The following is a 23941-nucleotide window of genomic DNA, read 5'->3' on the forward strand; positions in this document are numbered from 1 at the left end:
TTAAGCACATGTATGCAGTGGCTTTATGTTAATATGCCCCTGTCTAAACAGGCGCCTATAAATTTATAAGAAACGATATCGATATATCAGTCGCAACGAAGTATGGTTATCTAGTTATCGATTGTGCATCATCGATAAGTTATGTGACAACCCTGTAGCTGAAAACAAGCAGCCACGCTAGAGAAGAAAATCTGGTAGAAAATTTATAAAAATTGTATTTGAATAAGCGCGAAAGCCAAAAGAGAAGTTCGTAAGTGGTCCTGTGATTTGCTTTGTGCGTCCCCACCACATTTTGATTTCTCCACACGTGCCAGACACCGAGCAGTGGACTTTTTTCACGGAGCACCCCGGATAGCACCGAAGTAATTTTTGAACATGGCCGAGGACTTCGATGTGGAGGCGATGCTTGAGGCGCCGTATATGAAAAACGTAAGTTCCCAAAGGTCGGGTAGCAGCCGATTATCGTTTAAATTAAGTCCCACTGGCCTTGTGCCCACCCAATGCGATTATTTTGCTGTGAAAAAAATGAAAAAAAAACAGTTACTTCATATGTATGTTTGTATACTTCTTTTCCCCACATAGACACCAACAGGCGTTCGTGCATTTTGTGTTTGTATGTAAGTCTTCGTCTCGGGCACACACACATACACACACACATATATATATATATATATATGCAGTCGATGCATACTAAGATGTCTTAAATCGATTTTTAGCCTAATTTTGATGTTAAATAAAAAATCGGCAACCGGAACGCCACTCTGCGTGCTGATTTTCGTAATTTTTTTCATACTCGACTGCGTGCATACAGAAGTGTTTCGCCAACGAAAAATCTTTCTGTGTGTGGGTTTGTGTTGTTTATTTTTCTGCGCGGCATTTGATACAGTCGTGTTTTGCAGTGGGTGTACAGTGGGGTGCAAAATATTTGGCAGGGTTGCAATCGCAACTAAAACCGTTTAACAAGTGTCTGGAAAATTTAAAGGATTGAATTACTAACAGGACAGTCATGGTTTTATGATTGTTTTCACATTGAACTTACTTATTAAAAACAAACTTATATTACGGATATTATATACAATCTTATTTAACTTGGACTTCAATCTTTGAATTGGGTTTGTAGCAATTTGTATTCCTCTTATCTTATCTGGGCAAACCATCTGTAATAATATTCAAATAGGTTTAAACTTAGCCATATGAAATAATACTTGGAAATGTGTCAATATGTATATATATTATAAAATAATTTGGTTTTTTTCCGTAGGGCTTTTTAAGTAGTATTTACAATTGAATTTTTCGGTGTGTTGTGGAATAAATGTGATAAAAGTAATTATTAAGCACCAAAGCAAATCAAACATAGCTCGATAGCTTTCCAAGGTTTTCGCAATAAAAGGCTTGATCCATCTGAAGGACAAGCTTAAGTAGCAAATAAATTGAACTTTCTTTCGCCCCGAACCAAGAACTCATGAGTTCAAAGCTCTTATTGCTTCCTATCTGCTGTTTCGCTAAGAACAACCGAAAACTACCCACACACAATCACCATTAAAAAATTAAAAACCCAAACAAAATGCTAGAATAATTCTTAAGGGTGAAATGTCTTTGCAGAGAATCGAATAAGCTCAATATTGTTGCTAGAGATTGTTTTGGTCATTCTAAACACAAAAAGCTGGAGACCATTTGGTAAGTTTTGAATGTGCCAGAAGCTGCGAAAAACCAATTACAAAATTACAAAACAATAAAAAAAACCAAAACATATCTAGGCATTTTGTATTCAATATGATTTGTTTATGTTTGAGTTTTTTTGAACACAATCCAATTGAAATCGTTACCTTACTGCTCTATGTAAACCAATGAAACTGAACGTGCACTAAATTTCAGATATACTCCTCCTAACTTGTCTGGGGCAGCAGGCAGCACTACTACTACTCTCACTCACAGTCAGACAAGAAAGAAAGTATCGCTCAAATTACAAATTACAGATTTACCATAAACAGAAATCGAAAAATAAGCATAAATGACCAACACATAAGCCCAAAAAGCCAAGCCTAAACCAAACCTATTTGAACAAACAAAAAACGTAATAAGCAATTCTTAAACTATAGCACTACAATCTTACTTATATAATGTCTATGTCCTATATATATATAGACGACGTCTTTTTGAGAACCAATCAACCAGTCCACTCCACTAGCCAGCGCTAAACATTCCCCCAAAACTGATCTGATTGAGAATGAGAATGAGCATGGGAAATTTGCCCATGTGGAGACAACATTTCTCGCCGTCGTGAACCATCTGTGTGTGTGCCATATACAAATTAAATATATTATATATATTTAGCAAAACTATGTATAAGATATCTCTCTATATCTATATCCTTATTACTACCTAAAAACTGCTAAAAATTGGCAATGATCCCCAAATGATCATTGTTGACTTAAGCATTTCTACTTTATATACTTGCAGATGCCAAAAATTTAACTAATTTACTTTGATTTGCTTTCTCTTATTCAAAAAAAAAATATTTACGAAACTGAAAAAATAATATATCATAACAAACTCAATGATATAATCGAAAATCAACCAACATCAACAACGACCACAACGTAACGAACGATCAACACCCGTTATGTGTTCCCACCCACCAAAAAACTGAAACCAATCGACAAAAAAAAAAAAATAATCCACTTATCTGTATCTACATTATTGCTTGCGCCCAACCAACCCATCCTCCCTGTCCACTCCCACACCCAATCCACCAAACAAACAAAACAACCTATCTGTGTAGAATGTCAGTGCGGGCAGCGGTGGACGTGGTGGACGCAGGCACAGCGGCAGCAGTCCTGGCGGCGGAGGACACGATGACGAACACGCCGAGAACGCTCCACGGAACGGCAGCGGCGGCGGAAGCTCACACAAAAAACAAAGCAAGCGATCCCGGTAAGGACATTTAATAAATGATAAGTTAAAGTACTTAAGCCCTTCTTTTTTGCACTATCGCAGGAGTAGAAGCGGCTCACGAGATGGCAAATCTCGACGGGACCGCGGCAACGAACGCAGCACTCATCGGGACAAGGATAAAGAGCGCGATCGAAACCGCGACGGAGGAGACCGGGATCGACACCGCAGGGAAGGCGGCGATCGAGATCGGGAGCGAGAACGTGAGCGCGAACGCGAGAGAACTCGTCGCAGTAGATCGCGGGATGAGCGCGGTGGAGGTGGACGATACGGGGATCGTGACAAGGACCGGCGCTCTCGAGATCGTCGCGGCGGCAGCAAGTCGATGCAAGTGGATCGCTCGCGGGACAAGCGTCGACGCAGTCGTTCCCGCGATCAGCAGCGCAAACGGCTGAGTCCGATCCGTGAACGCAAGCGCAGCCATTCCCGCTCAAGGGATAGAAAGTAAGTTGACATCAAAACAAGATACCTTACCCTCTTTTGTTGGCTCTTTGTTACACGTCTTATTAATATAATTCTTACTAATTATAGCAGTCGACGTCGGGGAACCAATTCGCCACGACGGCGCTCACCAGCGAATGGAGCTGACCGCACCCCGCCCACCGAGCTCAGTCCTGAGGAGCGGGACGCCCGCACCGTCTTCTGCATCCAGCTGTCGCAACGAGTGCGAGCGCGTGACCTGGAGGAGTTCTTCTCCAGCGTGGGCAAGGTGCGCGACGTGCGTCTAATCACGTGCAACAAGACGAAGCGCTTCAAGGGTATCGCCTACATCGAGTTTGAAGATCCTGAGTCCGTGGCACTGGCTCTGGGCCTCTCCGGCCAGCGGCTGCTCGGCGTGCCCATCATGGTGCAGCACACGCAGGCTGAGAAGAATCGTCTCCAGAATGCTGCGCCCGCATTCCAACCGAAGAGTCACACGGGTCCCATGCGCCTCTACGTGGGATCACTGCACTTTAACATTACCGAGGACATGCTGCGGGGCATATTCGAGCCCTTTGGCAAGATCGATGCGATTCAACTGATCATGGACACGGAGACGGGCCGTTCCAAGGGCTACGGATTTATCACGGTGGGTTTTTGAGCTGTTCAATGACTTGTAGAGCGATTTAAACGACACCTTTTTTAATAAGAAATATCCTCTAAAGCATAGTTTGAATGGCTGAATTTGAGATAAAAAGAGAACATTAATTTAAACTAATTGCCTATTTATATTTTGCAGTACCACAATGCTGACGATGCCAAAAAGGCTCTGGAACAACTGAACGGCTTTGAACTGGCCGGTCGCCTCATGAAAGTGGGCAATGTGACGGAGCGCCTGGACATGAATACCACCTCGCTGGACACCGACGAGATGGATCGCACAGGCATCGATCTTGGCGCCACGGGACGCCTGCAGCTGATGTTTAAGTTAGCGGAAGGAGCCGGTTTGGCGGTTCCCCAGGCGGCTGCAAATGCGCTGCTGGCCACAGCTCCTCAACCGGCGCCAATGCAGCAGCAGGAGGCGGCACCATCGATAGCAACACAGTGCTTCATACTGTCCAATATGTTTGATCCTCGGACGGAGACAAATCCCACCTGGGACGTGGAGATCCGGGACGATGTGCTGGAGGAGTGCGCCAAACACGGCGGGGTGCTGCACATCCACGTGGACACCATCTCTCCCACGGGAACCGTCTACGTCAAGTGCCCGAGCACAACGACTGCTGTGCTGGCAGTAAATGCACTGCACGGACGCTGGTTTGCCGGTCGAGTGATCACGGCGGCCTATGTGCCCGTAATCAATTACCACACCATGTTTCCGGACTCCATCAACGTCGTCGATCTGGTGACGTCCACGCGCAAGAACACTGATGATTGATTTGAATGCGTGGACACAAATACTGTTAATATTCGTTACAAGAACTAATTTTTGGTCAAAACATTTTCAATTTTTTTAAAAGACTCGACGCAATCTGAAAATTAGGGGCACATATTAAAATACAAATATATATGAATTCAAAAATTTAAACACTTCTCAACTTGAACTAACTATGTCCGTAAACTATATAAATGTGTTTATGTGTATATTAGATTGCCTGAAATGCTGCAAGATCGTGTTACCCCAATGGAAAATTATGTAGTTTTTAGTGCTTAATTTGTAATTTGCTAGTTTGACCGCCAAAAATGTAAGGACACTGACCGACCGACCGACCTATCGATTGTTGGCTTGCACGGAGCTTGATTTTAAAACATTGGACATTGTAACATTTCCCATAATTGTTAAGCCTGTAGTTTACCATACAGATATTTTGTAGAAAAAAGAAACGCTAATCAAAAATAAATCGTGAAATCGGATGAGTATTGAGTTTCAAGTGGCGATAACGATAGACAGGTTCGCCTGATTATCGGTGCACAGCGATAGTTTCGAGTGCAGCCCTAGTTCTTGCATGTGTTGGGCAGCAGCCAATCGAAATCTGGCTAAATAAAATTAGTTAAACTCTTTGCTTTGCCAGCACAAACGCACACAGTACGGTTCACATTGCATATTTTAGACAATTAACCAATAGTAAACATTTTCCAATTACTGACGAGCGCGATGTTAAGTGCGGAATTGAGGAAAATTCCATGTGACCCCTGAATTTCGTGTGCGTGTGTGTTTGTGAAAGCAGCGCGGAGAAAAAAAATGGCAAACACAAGCCAACTACAACAAATGTAGGTACCACACAGCAACAACAATTAGAAGGGCTATTATAAGGGGCCGAAAATGAAAATTCAATAATTTGACGCCTTGACGCAAAGGTTAGTTTTTCTAAGAGCTGTGAAAATTATTATGAAATGTGAGAAGTGTGCGCCTGTGTGTTTTATAATTCCCGCACACACGCACAGCTGCGCCCCCGCAAATTTGTGTGCGTGTGTGTGCGAGTGTGTTCATTTTTTGACCTCCCCCAAGCAGCATCCCCCCCACCGCCCCTCTAAGCCAGCTGATTCATGCTGCTGGTGATAAATCAATGCTTTTAATCGAAGAAAACTATAAAAAACAACCACATGCAACATTAAACGGTGTCGTCTAATGACCCTGCCCCATTAAACAACAACAACAAGCGACGCGACGCGCTACTTATATAAGTGCAAAAGTATGTGTGTGTGTGAGTGTGCGTTTGAGTGCCAAAACAACGCAACTTTAACAAATTGCTTGGCTTTTTGGCAAGCGTTTGAGAATTGTCGTCGCTTGGAAATTAATTTTAGAGCATTATGCCATCCACGCTAGTGTTTTTGGCCTGACAATTGCGCGCTCTTTACGTCTAAAAGAAAAAGAAAGAGAAAGGAAATTTGAAAAATGCCTTCCTGTGTGTGAGTAATAGAATGAGTGTGTGCGTTTGTGACGGCAGCGCAGCTGCGGCGCTGCCAAACTATTACCGTTAGCCGGCGGTTTTCATTCACGATTTTCCGCTTTGTTGTTAATTCTAGCTAAAAGCGAATTCCCCTCTGTTCTTCGATTTTCTACGTGTTATGCAACGCAAAATGCAGCCCAATGGGCGAAAAAAAGAGCGCCATTGATTTTCCGCTGTTATCATTAGGCGGCTGTATCGCGATTTTGCGGGGAACACCTACCTTTCTCTTGGCGTCACATGCTAAAAACTCTGCTCTTTGTGCGTCATCGTTTAAAAGTCGTTGCGAGTTGCAAATTGAAAACTCCAATTCACACTCAGCTGTTCGCGATTGCTTCGTACACTGCGAGAATAAAGCTAGTCGATACTTAGTTCACATGCCATTGGCATTTTAAACAGTATATTAAGGGTATTCCGGATCCTTTTTTTTTTTTTTGCATTCACGTACTTATGATGACCATTATGATCTACATACATAGGTCATAAAACATCTGCGTCCACTGGTGAAAAAAAGTCCAGGTAGAAAACTCACCCCTTTTCAAATAAATGTTCACCTTTTTCAGTCTAAAAATTTAAGGTTTGAGTATCTTATCCTATTACTATTTGTATATATATTGGTGGGTATCATTTGATCATCAAACTAACCACTAGTAAACATTATTTCTTTCTGTGCTGTGTTTATTGACTAATTACACTTCCACTTCTTGTTCGCTCGTTTTTTTGTTATTATCACCGCGGTTTTTATGTGAGTCTCCGAGTGCAGGCGACGGGCCTCTGAGCACGTAGTCTATCCGTCCCACATGGTTTTGGACATCTCTTTGACTCTTGGATCTGCTCTTCGAGTACTCCATATTTCCGACCTCGAAAACGTCGGTATGACTCGACAAAGCTCGCAGACTCCACTCGATCAATAAGTTAGCCAAGAAGAATCAGTTAAGGCCTGCGCGGCGCTCAGGTCTCTACTTTGGTAGTTAAAAGTTTGCATTGAAGTATAAGAACATTTTCCTAATAAGTGCTAGCCGCAGTCTCAATTAATCGTAATTGTCAAACCGTAGTGGTATTAAGCATATTTTACATATAACTACAAAGATAATGTATACATAAATATCAGCGTATTAACGAAAATGAGTTATTATCTTGTTATTATCTTGTTATTAATGGATTGTTTTTTATCTACGTGAAAATCTAACTAAACTAAAACACAATCGAATCCATTCCATTGCCAAATTGTACCGTGTGGAAAAGGCCTAAACGCCTATTTCACAGAATTTCACGGGGTGTCTGCCTTTGCGACTGCCAATTTAGTAGTTGATAAATATTGGTCGAAAATCCTTTGACGTTTTGCTAATATTTATAGTGTTAATAATCATTCACATTCGCCCGCCGACTTTATCAGCCAGCAAATAGATAAGCAAAAGTCGCGTACGTTCGTTCCCCTGTTCGTTTGCTAGCAATGAACTCATTCGAATGTAAATAGCGAAAATAGAGTGGAAAAAGTCGCCTGGCAGCTGGCTTATAAGTTTCATGTGATTGCCAGCAAATTAACACAAGCCCGCCTTCTCCTTCTCCTCTCCAATTTCAGTTGAGCAACTAACCAGAAGCGGAACAGAGGAGGAGTTCCCAACCCTCCAAGTGGTGCCCACCCACCCCGAATCCCCAAATCAAGGAGTAACAATTCCACGACAATACTGTTATCCAGAAGCGATCACCATTTAATGCTATCCGCAACTTTGGGGGCCAATGGCGGCTCTCAGCCGCTCAGTCCCTCCGCCCAGGCGACGCTCAGCAAGCACCTGCCGCGCCTCCAGTCGAAGCGTCTCCTCCAGCAGACGCAGTTGCAGTCGCCGGCTGCCCCCAGACCACAGACCTGCGATGCCAGCTGCCTGACCGGTGAGCAAATCATTTCGATCTTTCCCACAGTCCGACTACCACGAGCTCAGCTTACACAGACTGAGTACTCTTCCATTGTGCAGCCACATGGATAAGCGTTTGGATTGATCAATTTAATCGAGAAGTCACCAATTCTCATTCCTGCACTGCTATTCAGGAAATTAACTCTCTGGCCAGAAATGGTTGCATTCAAATTAAGTTTATCAGCAGTAACGAAAAGCGAGCATTCTTCTGTGGTAAATCTGAGCATGGTAGTTGGACTGCAGGTGCACTCTAAACTACTTTTCTCACAATCGTGCTAATATACTGATATATGTTGTAATTTTCACAGAGCTATGCAGCAGCGAGAATCTGCCCGAGGTGGAGATTTTTTCGCTGCTGGAGGAGCAGATACCCAAGTACAAGGTGCGCAACGACTTCCTCACAAACTTCTCGGGCTATGCGAATGAGGACTGGTTCGTTCCGGCCCCAGCGCTGCCTATTCCGCCGGAGGGCCTGGGCCTGACCAAGGAGCAAACAAGAGAGTGCCTAAACTACTTCCGTGAGTTGCCTTTTACTATTATCTTTTACTATTATCTGTAGAAAGTCAAGTGCGTTTTCCATGACTAGATAACGAATGAGATCATCGAGAAGTCTTAAATATTATTTGAACTGAGACTTGTTCGATGCACTATTTATCTGTTTTACTTTATATTTGTGTGACCATATAGAGTTGAAATTCTTATTAGTAAAGGAATACATATTCCCATTTTTTTATTTAACGATATTATTAGGATATCACCAGTACAAAATTGCAAAAGCAAAACTATTGCAAGCCATAACTGGGTGAAGACCAAAGCCATTTATGACTTTCCTAATATATTTGTTTTTATGGCACTGGTCGGCTCTGGCTAGCTATACAATTGCCCAATTAATACAAATTTATCAGCGGAAACTTGTGCGGTCACCCTTTGAATCATTCATATTCAGTGCGAGTTATACAATCTGTATACTATATTATTCTCTATGTGTATTTGGTTTATGTATGTATCTTATATGTCTCAACTTGTAGTTTTTCTTTGGTTTTTTGAAATCCCCAATTGTTTTTATGCGTTTTTAAGTATTTTTCAAATTGTTTATCCACCTCCGCTTGACAGCAAAACGCAATTTCCTTTTATCTACGCAAGAAAGCAGATTAAAAATAAATTGCCATATATAATATATATTGTGCAGAATTCTTTTTGTATCACATGCCAATGTTTTCTGTCTCTGACATTTGTGCGAATATTATTGTTAATATTTCTTAAGCTCTTTTGGAAATGTTTAGTTCAAGGTTATTTATGGTTTTTGAGTTGAAAGCCATATGTATGATAATAGATACTTTGATTTAATAACTTTTAAATAATCTTCTATTGGCTGTAACAATGAAAAAGATGCCATTAATGCGCGCTTCTTTAGTAAGCAACAAACTAATTCAATCTTATTCGTGGTAATACTATATATAAATACTAAATTAAAAGTTTTATTTCCGAAATATATTAAACCCTTTCGATTTATCGATTTCCCGCGCAATTTCAACACTTGTTGCTGTGGACTCGAGGTAGTGTTGTGAAACGGCCGGGCACAGCTGTGGCCTGTCATTCGCACAAGATCATTGCCACATGACAGCGCCAACGAAACAGCTGAGTGGGGCCCGGCCGGCGGTCTGGCAACGCTGCGCGTGCTTTTCTCACATTGCCTTTCGATTTTGTCGGACGTTTGAAATCGGTGGGGAAGAAGGAAAAGTAATGGTGCTGCGCTCCGCGTGCTTGTGTGTGCGATATTTCAAATGTCTTAGCGCCGCCGCGAAATAAATACGTAAACCGAATTGTTTGTGTGCCAAAACGAAATGTAAGCGGTGGTCCGTTGGCGTTCGCCCCGTTAATAAATGCGAAAATTACGAAAAATTGCGAAAAATCTGTGTGTTTCGTTCGGCGTTGGCAGTGAAATTGTGCGTGTGCACGACTGGCATAATTTGCCAAAAATACTCGAAAAATATGTGTGCCAAAGAAAAGCAAAAAGGCACAAAATGGCAAAAAGGCGAGCCAGTGGCACTGCCGAAAAATCATTAACGCAAAATTATTAATAATATTGCTCATACGCGCTTCGTGCGCCAGAGCAGTTGGAATTTCTCCAAGTGCTTTTGTTCGTGCCGTCATACGAATTGAATTTATTTTTAGGACAACTATTGGCAGAGTATGTGTGTGTGTGGTGTGTGTGAGTGCTAAACTTTTTTTTCTTTCTTCATTTTTCTGTGAATTATGAAGCGGCAAATGCTGGCTGTTGTAAACATTTAAAGGGAACGCGCGTATTAATGGGTGGAGGCCATGGGCAGAGCTTGTTGGCTGTCAGCTTAATTTGTTCTTGCCGTTCAATGGGGTTTCTTCGCTTGCAGTTGTTGTCGTTCCGTCTCTTTACATAATCGTTTTTCCATGCCGTCTTTCGGTTTCGGTTTCGCTGATAAGAAGCGTTTTAATTCTATATGGCCCTCTATCGGAATTTCCCTCTATCTCTGTCGCGCATCGACATTCCGTCCCTGTCACTTCAAAAAACCAGCTGTTTGCCGATGTTTGTTTGCATTGGGTGTGTGTTCTTTCGATTGTACATAGTAAATATGTACATGCATACATAAATATGTACATATGTGCGCGGTGGTCAGACAATTTACCACGTATTCCCGCTAGACGAATTCACGACTTCCAGTTCTTCGACTGCAGCCGGTTTACAGTGATCCCTGGGTAAACAAAAGATGCTAATTTGTAGCACTCTGCTAAGAACACAAATAAGCAGAGCAAAGGTCCATCAATCCATGTGGATGTGATCAATTTTAATACAGTAAGACTTCAAAAATAGTATAGTAAAGTAGCGTTGGATACACAAATATCAATGAAATAAGGCATACAGCATTTGGTTTTGACACTGAATTTCCATAAAGACTAATAATGAGCCAAAAATTGTCAATTAGTCATTCACTTAGACCTTGTAGTCTTCACCTTCTAAAAGTAATGATTAATAAGCATGAATCACAGGGCATGGATCTCTGTTATACAATAGTTGATGACTTCTCCCATAGCCAGATATAACTGTACTCCATTGGCGTGGCTTCTTGATCGATCGGCATTACGTCGGTCAGTGGCTTTTCCGCATCAATCAACGGTTTATCTGGCTGAAGAACGCGTTCCGTTGGCTCATCAAGTGTTCCGCCGGCAACTAACCGCAAACTTCAAGAGCACCAAGTACAAATGTACAAATGGCGCTTGAGCTATGGGCCACGTTAAATGGACAGTCATAATCGCCCTGGCCATTGTGCTTTCATTGGTGCTAAGCCTGTGCCGCACCAAATTCCGCGCGAAAATTGGTGTCATGTTCGTTGGTCCTAAACTCGGGCACCCCAACAAGCAAAGAAAAGAAAAGCGGCAAAAAAGCCGCTTATGTGCGAGTGACCATGCTTCTTTTTATTCAGCAAACAATTGCCCGAGATGGTTTACATATTGTGACACACTTTCATTGCGTCACTTCGCAAAAGCACTGCACCTGCGAACATTCGTTCAATCCGCCGCTGTTTTCCTCTGTGTCACTGGCCTATTGGGGAGGACATTCACATTGCCCGCCGCTAATTGGTCCAAGAAAATGTGGCTCAAAGCGTTTTCCCGGTAATAACCACTTGATGCAACAACTACCCAGGCTATCACTCACTTCGCCTATCAATTGCAGCGGACGTCGAACTTCCTTGACTTTGCCGTTGCTCGTTATTGATCATCGGCTGTAAACAAAGCTAATTAAATATTAGCTGCTCTCAATGCAGATTTAAGCACCTGAAGAGTTCAGAAAGACCAGTTATCAGCTGGTGCTCATGGAGAGGTGAATTAGTTCAACATATTCCGAGTAAGAAATTGGTAGAACGTTTGACTATTGCTTATGGCAACATTCAAGTGGTTGGCTAAGCTCTAGAATGGTTGTGACTTGGACTGCATAAATTGAGTGCTTTTCAGTAACATTTCTTTCCATTTGTTGCGTCACATTTTGTATCTTATTTCTGATCTTAAGCTTATCCGTCGCAAAAGCAGGTAATCCGACTGCTTACGAATAAAGCTTTGCGCACTGCCCATCTTGTAGTGACCATAAAAAACTGCTTAAATGCACCGGACTTTTGCCAATAATTAATTACGAACAGCATTTGTGAAAGTTGATGTGATCCAAATACATCAGAAAAACTGAAAAAAAAAAAAAAAATAGATAACATGCCAAATAACAACTTAGTTGGCCTTATGTTACTGCTGCCGTTTTCGTTTCATTTTCGCGTGTACGAATTGATTGGGATGTTTGTTTTTGGGATGTTTGCTGCTTTTCCCTCAGCTATTCAGCTTTGTTCAGTTGTCTTTACATAATTACCCTACCCTGCGGCCCACGAATGCCCGATCGGCTATTATCTTCTCGCCCATTATACATATATCATATATCACATTTGGATTCAATCAGCCAATCAGCCAAGCTGTATGTGCTCATTCTTGTTGGGCCGCTCGTTTTGTCATATGTCATATGGTTTATGGTTTGCGGTTCATCTATGCGATAAAGTGATTTATTCCTCGGCTCCCTTCGAATGTTCAGTACCTGGAGTGCGGGAACGTGACTCACAGGTGCATACGCGGTGTGCATGTCGATGAACCTACAAATCCGCGACCAAATTGAGTTTTTTACGCAAAGCACAGTACCGCACTCAACTGCAGGGATGCAAAAAATTAATTTCAAGCTAAAAACGGTGACTCGGATCAGTTGACTCATCGCCGCATCTCACTCTGGGCACCAAGGCTTTTTGTTCGACTAGCCAGCAGCTTTATGTTGGCCATCTCATGTTGGCCGTTCATTTGGCACAACCGTTAGTATCTGAATCTAGCTCGGCAGTTATCTCAGCTGGGTTCAGCTCAATTTTCTTTCACTTCGCCCGACTGGCCGTCCGGCCTCATATATGATATTATGATCGAATCGAATGCTGGCTATTGAGAGCGTGAATGGACCAGCTTCTTGGGATGTGCACCATTTCCCACATTCTGTAGCGCAACCCACGCCTTTTTCCCACCTGAGTGGCGCGTTCTAGGTGTTGCGCGTTGGCCAGAGTTTTCCCAGCCACCTACGTGATCTTGGCCACGGACCAACTCCATTCGAACGCATCTCCCATTCCGGACAAGGCTAACTAATTTGTAAAACTCGTTTGCGCCCAACTTTCCTCAAGTGGCAGCCACTAAATCTCCGTCTTGCCCAAAGTCTGTCCACTCTTCTACTGCGCGTCGCGGTGTGAAGTCGTCGCAGTTTTGAAATATTTGTGATTTATTTTTTTCGACCGGCATTGTATGTAAATGCTGGGATTTATATGCGCACACAATTTGCCATTGTTGGTATTTTTGGGAAATGAGGCAAACATCTTCCGCAGATTGGTGGTGCCTGCTGCCTGCTGGTGGTGACTTACCTCATAATCCGAGAGTAACATTCGAGAGCCGGTCGAAAATAGCCTATCGATAAGTGCGATTCGGGGCGTAAAGATACGGATTTCTTTGGGGCACCTGCTGCGCAGTATTTTAACAAGGAATCAGACAAAGTTACTTACACACACGCACACCGAAACTCGCAATCTTTATAGGCACTGTATGCAAGCCTAATCCCAGAAAAGCTGTTAAAACAAAACTTTCAAATTCCCAGTTAGAAGTTAATTGTTCGTGTGTTCAAATACATGTTTTAAGTCGAAATTCAAATTAAAAAGTTCGCGCTGAAGCCAAGCAAACGATGTACGTAAAGCAAAATGCCACTCCTCAACAGTGCAATGCGAAGTAAACCAAATCATCAAGAACCAGAGCCCCATCAGCATGCCATCAAGAAGCTGGAGGCCCTGCCCATAATAGTCGAGCAGGAGGCGGACGATTATGGGCTAACCTTCAGGAACGGCAACCAGCTGAATAGCACCTTTTCCGTGGACGCAGAAGCCGGCAGTTCGTCGACCTCGCTGGTCGAGAGCAAGTCGAGCAGCTCCCTGTGGTCCACCGCCTCCGAGGACTCCCTGAACGCCACCCTGATCACCAGCCAGCCGTCCAACTCCAGCAAGCACTTCGAGAACACCTACAAGCTGCTGGGTCAGCACCTGGATACCAATTGCCAGCGCTCGGCGGACAAGCGGCAGCAGCTCAATGGCTCTGCGAGCGATTTCGATAGCCTATCCAGCTGCTCCTCCATGTCGGCGATCGTCAACGGGATTGAGCCACCGCCCACGCGCCTGGAACTGGAACTGGAGGCAGTGGATCGCATGCGCTGCATTGTCCAGCAAATGAAATCGGGGCCAAAGTCGATGGATCCACCGCTGGGCGTGTCGGCTCCTCATCTGGCCCTGCTGCACGACTTCGCCTCGAAGGGACAGCGAAAGGTGGAGGCCAGTGTTCCGGGCACTCCGGTACCCAGTCCGATAGCGGGCGTGCTGGAGGCACCGCACTTCGAGTTGCCACAGGAGCTGCTGCAGGCAGCCAGCAGTTGGGAACTCATGTACTATGCCTCCAAGAACGTCGATGGCAAGAACTGCCTGAAGGTGGTGCGCAGTCTGCTGACGAACAAAGGTAAGGGTTTATAAATACGATGTTTCTGGAGGTTCGGTTCTGTTTCCGTTTCCAAGCTGTATTTTCTGAACTTGTAGCCTTGCCTATAGGCAATGTCAAGTATCTGATAATTGAGGCATTAAGATAACATATAATCCATCACTACTCATGGCACAAGAGATAACAATCACTGTAGTGGATAAGTGCGTGTGCGATAAGTACACTCGCAAAAGTTTCCGATTTGATGCGCCTTTTAACATCAATTAAAGTTATAGCTCGTCCAAAACACGACGTATGTAAATCAATATAAATAATATAAAAAATCGAGCTTGCCACAGTTTTATTGCATTACACCAATCAAATACTTTCCATGTCTATATTAAATTAGTAATATTTTTATCTCGTGCAATCGGCAATGATATCTCCCTGACCGATATTCTTACAAATAGATTAACTTAGATTGTTTTGTTATTAAGGTATTTTGACAATATGGGCTCACACTTTCGTACTTTCTTTACTTATCACTGAAGTGCAGGCTGCATGTCTTAGCCTTAATTTGAGCCTATCTTATCGGAGGTCTTTTGTATTTTTCCAATTAATGAACTTTATTGTTGTTTTGCCTGGTTATTTTTGAGTTCTTTCGTTGTGGTCGACGTGTGAGCAAACACGACAGCCATTTTTTGCACATACAATATGATTCCCCATTTCTGCCTATTTATTTTCCTTTATTTCGACGAGTGATGTTTAGACTTTGTATTTGCTTTCGATATACTACATGGATCGTGCCGACTTGTTGAGTCTGCCATATTGATATTTGCACAACTTATGATGGCTTTTTGTTCACTCCTAAAATCGCCTATAGACGATTTTAGCAAGTTCATTAGAAAAACTATCGAGTTTGAGGGGAACGAAGGGCAGGATGGCGAAGAGCACATGATCTCATCTTGTGCCTGGGATCTTTATTGCTAGGGCCGCCATTATCTACGCAAGTTTGTATTAATTTAGTTTTCCAAATGTGGAGAGGAGCTTTTTCGCCTTATCATCTGTTTGCCAGACACACTATCTTGGCCGATTGATTGCGGAAAAAGCTCCAGTCATTTATTGCCATTAATGCAGGCAAAAAGGCACATGACATTATTGTCTTGAAATCATCACTGAAGTTCTATTAGCGTAAAGCTGCCAAAAACCCATTAAGTACAGTTTTATGACTTGCACGTAGGTGGGTTTCTCTATATCTTAAAAACTAATCGAGACACTATACTAAAGTGTTACAAACAACTGATTCCCTTATGGGATTTTAATGTACCCGGCGCACATGACTCATCTTATTAATATCAATTGTGGGATATGTTAATGAATAAAATGTATAATGATATGAAATGAATAAAGGGAGCAAGGATAATGGTACGGTACAACTTCCATGTATTCATTCATTTATAGGTTATACTATAAAATAAAATGCTAAACGCAGACGCAAGATATTGAGTTTTCTTTCCATTTTTATGACTGTCCGACGCGTGCTGTAAATCATTAAGTGGAACATTAGCAGTCACAAACTCAAAGTAGATTTTTAATTTTTAGAGCACAGTCCGGAAGATCGTAAGTCAGCTAATCCGATCCATCGGTGATCCTATACTATTTCATTTTGTGCAATAGTTTTCTACCTGATTTATCTACATACATACATATGTACCTAAATAAATGTTTTGAAGTTCTTGGAAATACGTCTGAAATAGCTACGCAGAAAATTACCCGCGTAGTTTTTCGCGCCCTAACCATGAATGGGATTAGGATTAGGCGAAAAATGGTTCCGGTTTTTAGTTGGAGTTTTCTATATACTCGCTGTTTACCTGAGAAATAGGAAATATGATATATTGTGAGGGGAAATAAACAATTGGCAAAGGGATTTGATGGCCAGGGGTCGCTTATGGAGGGTATGTATGTAAATGTAATTCAACCATCCCTGCTATCGAAGTATTTATGTATATTTCGCATTGAATAGTTACGCAGTATCAATAAGCCGACCCTCTTACACCATCGCTATTTGCCTTTTTGGGCTGGCAACACTGTACCGCTCTCTTACTCTCCCATTTGCTCTCCCCAAGTGTGGATGGCATGGTGGTGGATGTGGATTTCGATTCCAATACAACAAACCAAATTCATTCACTCTTGGCTTCCACGCCTCGCGTTTGTCATTCTCTCGAGTATCTGCAATCTGTAAATTACACAATTTGTGCAAAATCCGAACGGAAAACTAAAACAATTTGTGCCAAACAATTTGCCAAAGTCAAGGAGTTGAAATTTCGAATAGTGCGCTGCATGCGGTTAAAGATATAATGAGCAATTCGAAACGTTTGCAAGCTGCGGAAAGAATATAAAAAACAGCACGCAAAAGACGTAAGAAGAATTGACTGTATTTGTGTGTGTGTACCGTCACGAGTTTGGAGCGCAGTTTTCGCTTGTCTTCTTCTTTCCATCTATATTTGAAGTTTTCGCGTTTATAAGTTTTTTGTTGTGCACGGGTTATGTCTCTAACCTTTGGACTTTTGAACTGCTATTATATATTTTTTGTGAAGTGAAGTGAAACGAGGAAATATTTAGCAACATGTGAGTTTACCAAAATTGTCTTGTAGTATTTCCATTTAGAATTCCCAGCTGTAACCGTAACTATTGCCATTTCCCTTTCACTGGAAATGTCTTGGGGGAAAACGCCTTTTACTTTAAGTGCTGCTGCAGTTGTTGTTGTTATTGCTGTTTCTATTGTTGTTGCTGCCTGCGCTGCCGGTTCTCCTCGGTCGACGTCGACGTCACAGCTGCCATTTGAGTGTGTGCGTTTGGCCGAGCAAGAAGTTCCACTTCCAGTTTCCAAGCTGCGCTCATGGCTATTTATAAAAACAAAAACAGAAAAGATAACATTGAGCCAGTCAAGCGAGGTTTTTTTTGTGCTTTATATATATTTTTGGCCAAGCGAAATCTTTGAAAGAAATAAATTAACGAGCTGCAAGTGATTTTGCGCATGCTCCGCGTTTAGTGGGTGGCAAAGAGAGTCAAAAGTGAGAGGGAGAGAGTGGGAGAGAGCCGCGCGATGACAGTTATTCATTTTCTCTTGTGACTCTGAACAATTCGCATTAATTTAGCAATTAGTTTTAATGTTTACATTCACCGAGCATCAAGGCAATTGAATAAAAAACTACAAAATCATGTGACCCCCGGCCCGGATGAAAAGAAATAAAAGGAACGGAAAAACGGGGTGAATTACGACGAGGGAAAAAGAAAACACCCCTATATGTACCGCCAAACAAGCCGAAAGTGCCTAGACGGAATTTGTAAAATGCTTTAAAAATTACATAATACAAATCGAAGAGGAAATCGTCAACGAACCGATTTAAATTTAAATGTGCTTAGATCTAAAGCAGGAACGCTAAGTGACTAAGAAAAAAAAATTGCCAAAGAAAACGAAAGAAATCAACAAAGACAAAATGACGCACGTAAACAACAGGGAAGAAATGGAAAAGGAGATGGAGCCAACGGGAGAGCGAGAGAGAGACAGGGAGACTGCTGCCGGCAGCGGGGTCCGTCATCGATTTTTAGCCAGTGCATCGGAGCGAGATGCCAATAGCAGGAATGCATTGGAAGCTGCAGCGACAGCAACAACAGCCACGACAGCCACAACGATTACCAACTTGGAAGACTTGGCCTTCGAGGCATGCCAAAATTGGTCGGAATTGCACCAAGACTTCTTCATCACGGACGATGAACTTGAGTACGAGGATGAACTCTCTTTGGGCAGCAGCATTGGCAACATTGCAATAACAACGGCAGCAGATGCAGCAGCAGATGCTATAATAACGGGAGAACAGCAGAACGAGCAGCTGCTGATGGAAGGTGCTTATGCTATAACTGTTAAATCGATGAACCCAGTCCAGTGTGGAGCTATTGCATTCTTTACCAACACTGTCAGACGGAGCCTTTCTTAAAGCGACTCGCTACAGTGAACTTTTGAAAACTGTGGATGTTTACTGAAACGACACAGTAAAGAGTTCCTACCTTGAACAACATTTTTGTACATTAACAAAAGTTTGTGAAAAGATTTCTAATTTCACTTGTGGCTGCATTGTTAGAAATATTTGTGTACTTATCTATACAATATTGAGAAATGTATCTTCTCGATATATTCTCGAGTATATTCTCAAATTTTGGGGAATGTAGTTTTTTTTTTAAACACTGTCAAACAGACCCTGCCGAACAAATTGCCATTATTTTCTACGAATATACATACTTAAACATAGTTATTGCATCTATTGAACTGCGTTTATAGTTACATAATTATTTGGTTATTATATATTTTATAGTTCTATGCGGCAACCGCGTTAGCCAGATGACTCGGGCGTACGATGACATTGAGGCCGTGACGCGACTGCTGGAGGAGAAGGAAAAGGACCTGGAGCTGACCGTTCAGATTGGCAAGGAGTTGCTCACGCAGAACAATGCACTCGAGGCACGGGTCGCGGATCTGGAAACCGATCTCAAGGCCTCCAACGACGATCGCGCCCAGCTGGTTCACGAGCTGCACAAGAAGAACGAGCTCATCTCTGTGCTTACCAACGACGCAGATGATGGCACAGATACTGGTGAGTAAAACACAGATAACGTAATCTATATGGGTAGATAAGTGACCAAAAGATCAACGTTGAATAACTCCAATAGCACTTAATTCGTGATTTAATGACTAATTATATTTAATTGTTGCTCCACAGACACTCCCACCATGTCGAAGTCTATAACTTTGGATCTACTGCAGCGCAAGGTCAACTCTCTGCTTGACGAGAACAAGTCTCTGAAGTCCGAGGCCACTCAACTGGCCCACCAGACGGACGAGGTAGAGGAGCACGAGCGCCAGCTGATGGCCGATATCAGTGCTCAATTAAGCGATGCCAATTCGCAGTACGACAACCTCAGTTTGGAGTTGGAACGGCAGCGGGAGGAAAACCGGCTGCAACATGAGCAGATCGTGAATCTGACCGCTCGCCTGGCGGAGGCGGAAATGCGGTTGCACCAACTGACGCAAGACAACGACGAACATCTCTCACTGCTTCACGTGACCAAAGAAAACCAAAATGCTTTGGCACTGGAACTGGTGGAGTTTAAGCAGCGTTACGAAGAGGTGCTCGCTCTGCTTCACTCTGCTCAGGATCAACTGAAGCAGCAGCGAAAGCGGTCGCAGCCACAGGCCAGGAGCTCATTCCTCGGCGGCCTTGGAACGAGTGGCGCTGGCATGGGCGGTAGTCTCTTCGCTCCGGATTCGCTGCACTGCGAGCTTATGGAGTCGTCCCTGTACTCAGAGAATAGCCTAGACTCTGGCATATCCGGCGATAGCCAGCGAGCAGCGGATCGCATAAGCCGCATGATGATGCACATGCCGTCGGGCGGCATGAGTTCGTCCACCATGGGAGGTAGCGTGTATGCTGGAGCTGGCAATGTGCCGCCTTACAAGCGGGTGTTCGATACAGTGCGATGTGCCGGCAAAAGCGGCAACTACATGGACAGCGGCAATGTGTCGATGACCCAACTGGGAGCCATGTCGATGAGCAGCTCTTCGGGGCCGCGCATGGCTTCGATGGCGTATCCAGCGGGCTCTTACTATCGTGGCGGTAGCAATCAATCGCTGGGAGTTAAAACTCTGTCAAGCGAGAGTCTCAACTCCCAGTCTGATGACGGCTATCCAGCCCAGCCCTCTGGTGTGCCAGGAGCGCCCGGCGCCAAGGAGCTGGAGGCGGCTCTCAAGAGGCTGACGCCGGCTGAGGTCTTGGCCCGCCGTGCTATGTTGTCCTATGCGCCGGCTGGAACCTATAACTACGACGAACCCATAGGTCACGGAACAGGTAACGCCCGAAACTCGGACCTACCTCTGGGCGTGCGCACGCCGGACAGTATCATGTCAACCGGCTCCTCGGGAATGTCGGGGTCCACGAATCACATGTCCGCCTCGATGACGCACCAGTGGCGCCTACCCGAGAAGCTGCAGATCATCAAACCCATGGAGGGATCGCAGACCTTGCACCATTGGTCGCGCTTGGCCACGCCCACGCTCAGTGGACTGCTAGACGAGCGTCCCGGCGTGACGATCCGTGGTGGTCGTGGGTTGGACGATCTGGGAATGCAGATCTACACGCTGTCGGACGTAGAGGAGGATGTTAGCGATGATCTACCCGGCAAGCAGTTTGAGGCACCGGGCTGCACGTTCACGTACACCAACAGCATGGTCATGCATCCGGACGACGGATTCGTTAACGATCTGTCATTCCTCTCACAGTCGCAGATGTCGTCTCGAATGGCCTCCACGTCGACGTCCAGGCAACCCAGGTTAGTATAAAATATTATTCGAGCTTCTATAAATGTAATCCTATTACTTAAGGTTTGTGGGATTTATATTAGTTCATGTCATTATTTATTTCGTAGAAATAATGAATCGTTATATAGTCAACACATGTGCCAACTGTCATGTTTTTGACACTCGTTTCCTTTTCTTGTTTTTCACGCATTATTTGTAAGCCCGAATTCTAATTCTTTGCCTAATCTCACTTTCAGTTGTCCTGCCACGCCGCGTGCTGGATTGTCGCGCAAAAATTCCTGCTCCACATTTTCGGTGAACCTCGGACTCGCTGGAATGCTGAACGAGAGGGGCATCAAGGCGGTGACGCCCAGTGCCCTCAACACGCCCGCCGGTCCCAACTTTACGCCCACGGTGACGCCATGCAACAGCCCAGAGGGATCACCTCCTCGCGCCCAGTCGCCCGAGCCGCTCTTTGGACTGCTCTCGTCTGGGGCAGATCTGATCCGACGGAAAATCGTAGGCGATCAGCATCAGCAGCAGCAACAGAAGCAGAGGAGCAGCCTTAGCAAGCAGCAGCAGCAGAAGATCATGCTGTCGCACCTGGAAAGACGGGCCCTGCGATCGCTGAACTTGATTGAGAAGGTGGAGAGCATTGGACTGGAGAACATAATAAGCGCACAGAGAGGCCTTGGCTCAGGAATCGCCAACCGCAGCAGCTCGCCCCTGAGTAGTGGTAGCCTGCAGAGTCTCCACACCAGCAGCAACAGCATTGTGGACGACATACACTTCGATCGGGCACAGATCAAGGGTGTGCTGCATAGAGGCCTGAAGTCGCCCACGCCCGCTACACCATCAACATCAGCTGCGGCGGCTGCAGGATTAGTTATATCGACCAGCAGCAGCACGAGCGCTTACAACAGCGATGACAGCGACGACCAGGGTTTGGTAATGAAGATCAAACCGTCGAAGAGCGCGAAACCCACAACAACAGGAGCAGCACAAAGTCAGCCAAGCTCAGGGGCGAGTGCCCAGACGACGACATCCAACGGCACGGCGAGCGAAACGCGACTGAAGCAGATGCAGCGCCAGAAATCGCGCAGGCAGCTAAAGAACGGAATGGCTAACCAGCGGCCTGACCTGGGCACAATTTCTGCTGCCGGAGGAGGCGGACGAGTACGTCCCGATCTGGGAAAGGTAGCCGACAGTGGCAGCAGCAAGCTCAGCACCACCAAACGAAATGAGGCTAAGCCTGCGGAAGAGGAAGAGGCGACGCCACAGACCATCACACAGGCGTTTGTGGGTTCAGTTAGTTCCTTGCTTTTTGGCCGCAAGGGCGGTTGGCTGTAAAACGAATAGCTAATCATTCACAACCTTATTCTTACGCTTGCTGGACTATAATTTACTTTTAAAGGAATGGAAAGATGCCTTTTGCGAGTAAAATAACATTTTTATTTAAGCACTTCGCGAGAACAAGTTGAATAACGAAACGTAATGTAATCGTGTGATGTACGTTTAGTTTAATTTTTCTGTTTAAAACCCCGCATAATGCCTGTCATCGCCACCATAAGCAACACTGGAAAAAGGTTTTAGTGTTTGTAGCTGTGATTTGTAAATACATATAGAGAAATGTTTAAATTTAGTGGTTATTAATCAAGTACTTCGCATATTATTATAATTTTTGCATCAACTGACGGCGGCAATATAAGAACAAAACGAGGGCCAGTTCGTTAGAAACCGAGTTCCAAAGCAGCTATTTTTAATTTACACTACATTTTGCCAATTTTGTATTTATTTTCCCTGTGTTTATTACCACTTAAACGAAAACGAAACCAAGTATACATTTATTTTTATGATTTCGTTGTGTATAGGGTCAAAGCAGGTGCAACGTTGTATATAGAAAGAACAAAATGAGAGAAATCAATCTGTAACTTGAATGTGGTTAAGCAAAGAGGTACATATATATTTTTTTACACGCGTATATAGTTTGCGTTTTTCGCTTTCCACACAAGAGACGTACTCCGTAGCCCCTCGCCTCCCCACTCCACCCAAACCTGTATCACAAAGGTCATAACTCAAAATGCTATTGCTTTGACTTAAATCCTAATTCGGTGCTAATGGCGCCACCATACGAAAATACATCAATTATAGTGAAAAACTAATTTTTTCTAGTCCTACACTGGGTGGGTGCTCGTTTGGCTATGCACAACTTCAGAGCATAGCTTCAAAACAGAGCGCACTTAGCCCGAGACACAAGAACTTAAGAGCACTGAACAAATGTGTGAAGAAATCCGTATAAATAGGTTCATCGATAGAGAACCGCATCCAGTAAGATCCAAGATCCAGTAATAAATGCACTATGGCCAACCAACCAAGCATTAGCATAAACGGACACATGTTATCCAATCACTCGCGAACACACTAGCTCGCAGTTATAGTCTATTAGCAGGATTCTCAAATCTGAAGTGTAAAGTTGAAGATCAGATCAGTACTTTTGTTATTTTTACTTCGAGTGGTTTTAATTTGAAGAACGAAAATATCATGGAATAAGAATATATCGATTAAGATCAAGAAGTAACATATGTTTATTGGAGTTGTACGCCTTTTTCGAGGATTTTTGTTTAATAGCATTTCAACTGAGGAGTTGGCATTAAAAGCTAATCGAGTGCGTGCCCTAAAGCGTAAATTATACAAACATTTGGAATACAGAAAGGAATGTAAAAGTTATTAGTTTTAATTATCAATATATTTATTTATATCTGCAAAATAAAGAGAACATCGTTAAATACAATTTGGTTAAAAGAGTT

At 43.7% G+C, this 23941-nt stretch overlaps 2 protein-coding genes across 8 annotated transcripts; both read left to right on the forward strand.

The window, feature by feature from the left end:
• The first annotated feature begins 96 nt into the window (after positions 1-96).
• On the forward strand, positions 97-7970 carry LOC6542879 (RNA-binding protein 39). Its single transcript, XM_015159011.2, has 7 exons — positions 97-250; positions 315-429; positions 2783-2934; positions 2998-3396; positions 3484-4021; positions 4172-5643; positions 7903-7970. Exons 2-6 carry the CDS (start codon positions 376-378, stop codon positions 4808-4810), a joined length of 1782 nt encoding a protein of 593 aa, XP_015014497.1. The 5' UTR covers positions 97-250; positions 315-375; the 3' UTR covers positions 4811-5643; positions 7903-7970.
• On the forward strand, positions 5191-23925 carry LOC6541920 (trafficking kinesin-binding protein milt). Of its 7 annotated transcripts, none has more exons than XM_015159016.2 (6): positions 5191-5730; positions 7903-8210; positions 8542-8751; positions 19156-19434; positions 19561-21166; positions 21392-23925. In XM_015159016.2, exons 2-6 carry the CDS (start codon positions 8036-8038, stop codon positions 22482-22484), a joined length of 3363 nt encoding a protein of 1120 aa, XP_015014502.1. In that variant the 5' UTR covers positions 5191-5730; positions 7903-8035; the 3' UTR covers positions 22485-23925. The 7 variants fall into 7 exon arrangements, 6 of the variants coding, with proteins under 6 accessions (XP_015014502.1, XP_015014503.1, XP_015014501.1 ...); XM_015159017.2 differs by having other exon boundaries at positions 5191-5643; XM_015159015.2 differs by lacking the exons at positions 5191-5730; positions 7903-8210; positions 8542-8751 and adding exons at positions 9853-10079; positions 13864-14824.
• Positions 23926-23941: the final 16 nt, after the last annotated feature.

The sequence above is a fragment of the Drosophila erecta genome, unplaced genomic scaffold (assembly GCF_003286155.1).
Source record: "Drosophila erecta strain 14021-0224.00,06,07 unplaced genomic scaffold, DereRS2 tig00000055-arrow-pilon, whole genome shotgun sequence".
Taxonomy (NCBI): Eukaryota; Metazoa; Arthropoda; class Insecta; order Diptera; family Drosophilidae; genus Drosophila; species Drosophila erecta.

What these genes read in the sequence shown, in the direction of transcription:
- LOC6542879 (XM_015159011.2), top strand. Translation starts at nt 376, where the DNA reads ATGGCCGAGGACTTCGATGTGGAGGCGATGCTTGAGGCGCCGTATATG. An exon ending in AAACAAAGCAAGCGATCCCG is followed by an intron (nt 2,935 to 2,997) that starts GTAAGGACATTT and finishes GCACTATCGCAG; the next exon opens with GAGTAGAAGCGGCTCACGAG. An exon ending in AGGGCTACGGATTTATCACG is followed by an intron (nt 4,022 to 4,171) that starts GTGGGTTTTTGA and finishes TATATTTTGCAG; the next exon opens with TACCACAATGCTGACGATGC.
- LOC6541920 (XM_015159015.2), top strand. Translation starts at nt 14,023, where the DNA reads ATGCCACTCCTCAACAGTGCAATGCGAAGTAAACCAAATCATCAAGAA. An exon ending in AGATGATGGCACAGATACTG is followed by an intron (nt 19,435 to 19,560) that starts GTGAGTAAAACA and finishes GTTGCTCCACAG; the next exon opens with ACACTCCCACCATGTCGAAG. An exon ending in TCGACGTCCAGGCAACCCAG is followed by an intron (nt 21,167 to 21,391) that starts GTTAGTATAAAA and finishes TCTCACTTTCAG; the next exon opens with TTGTCCTGCCACGCCGCGTG.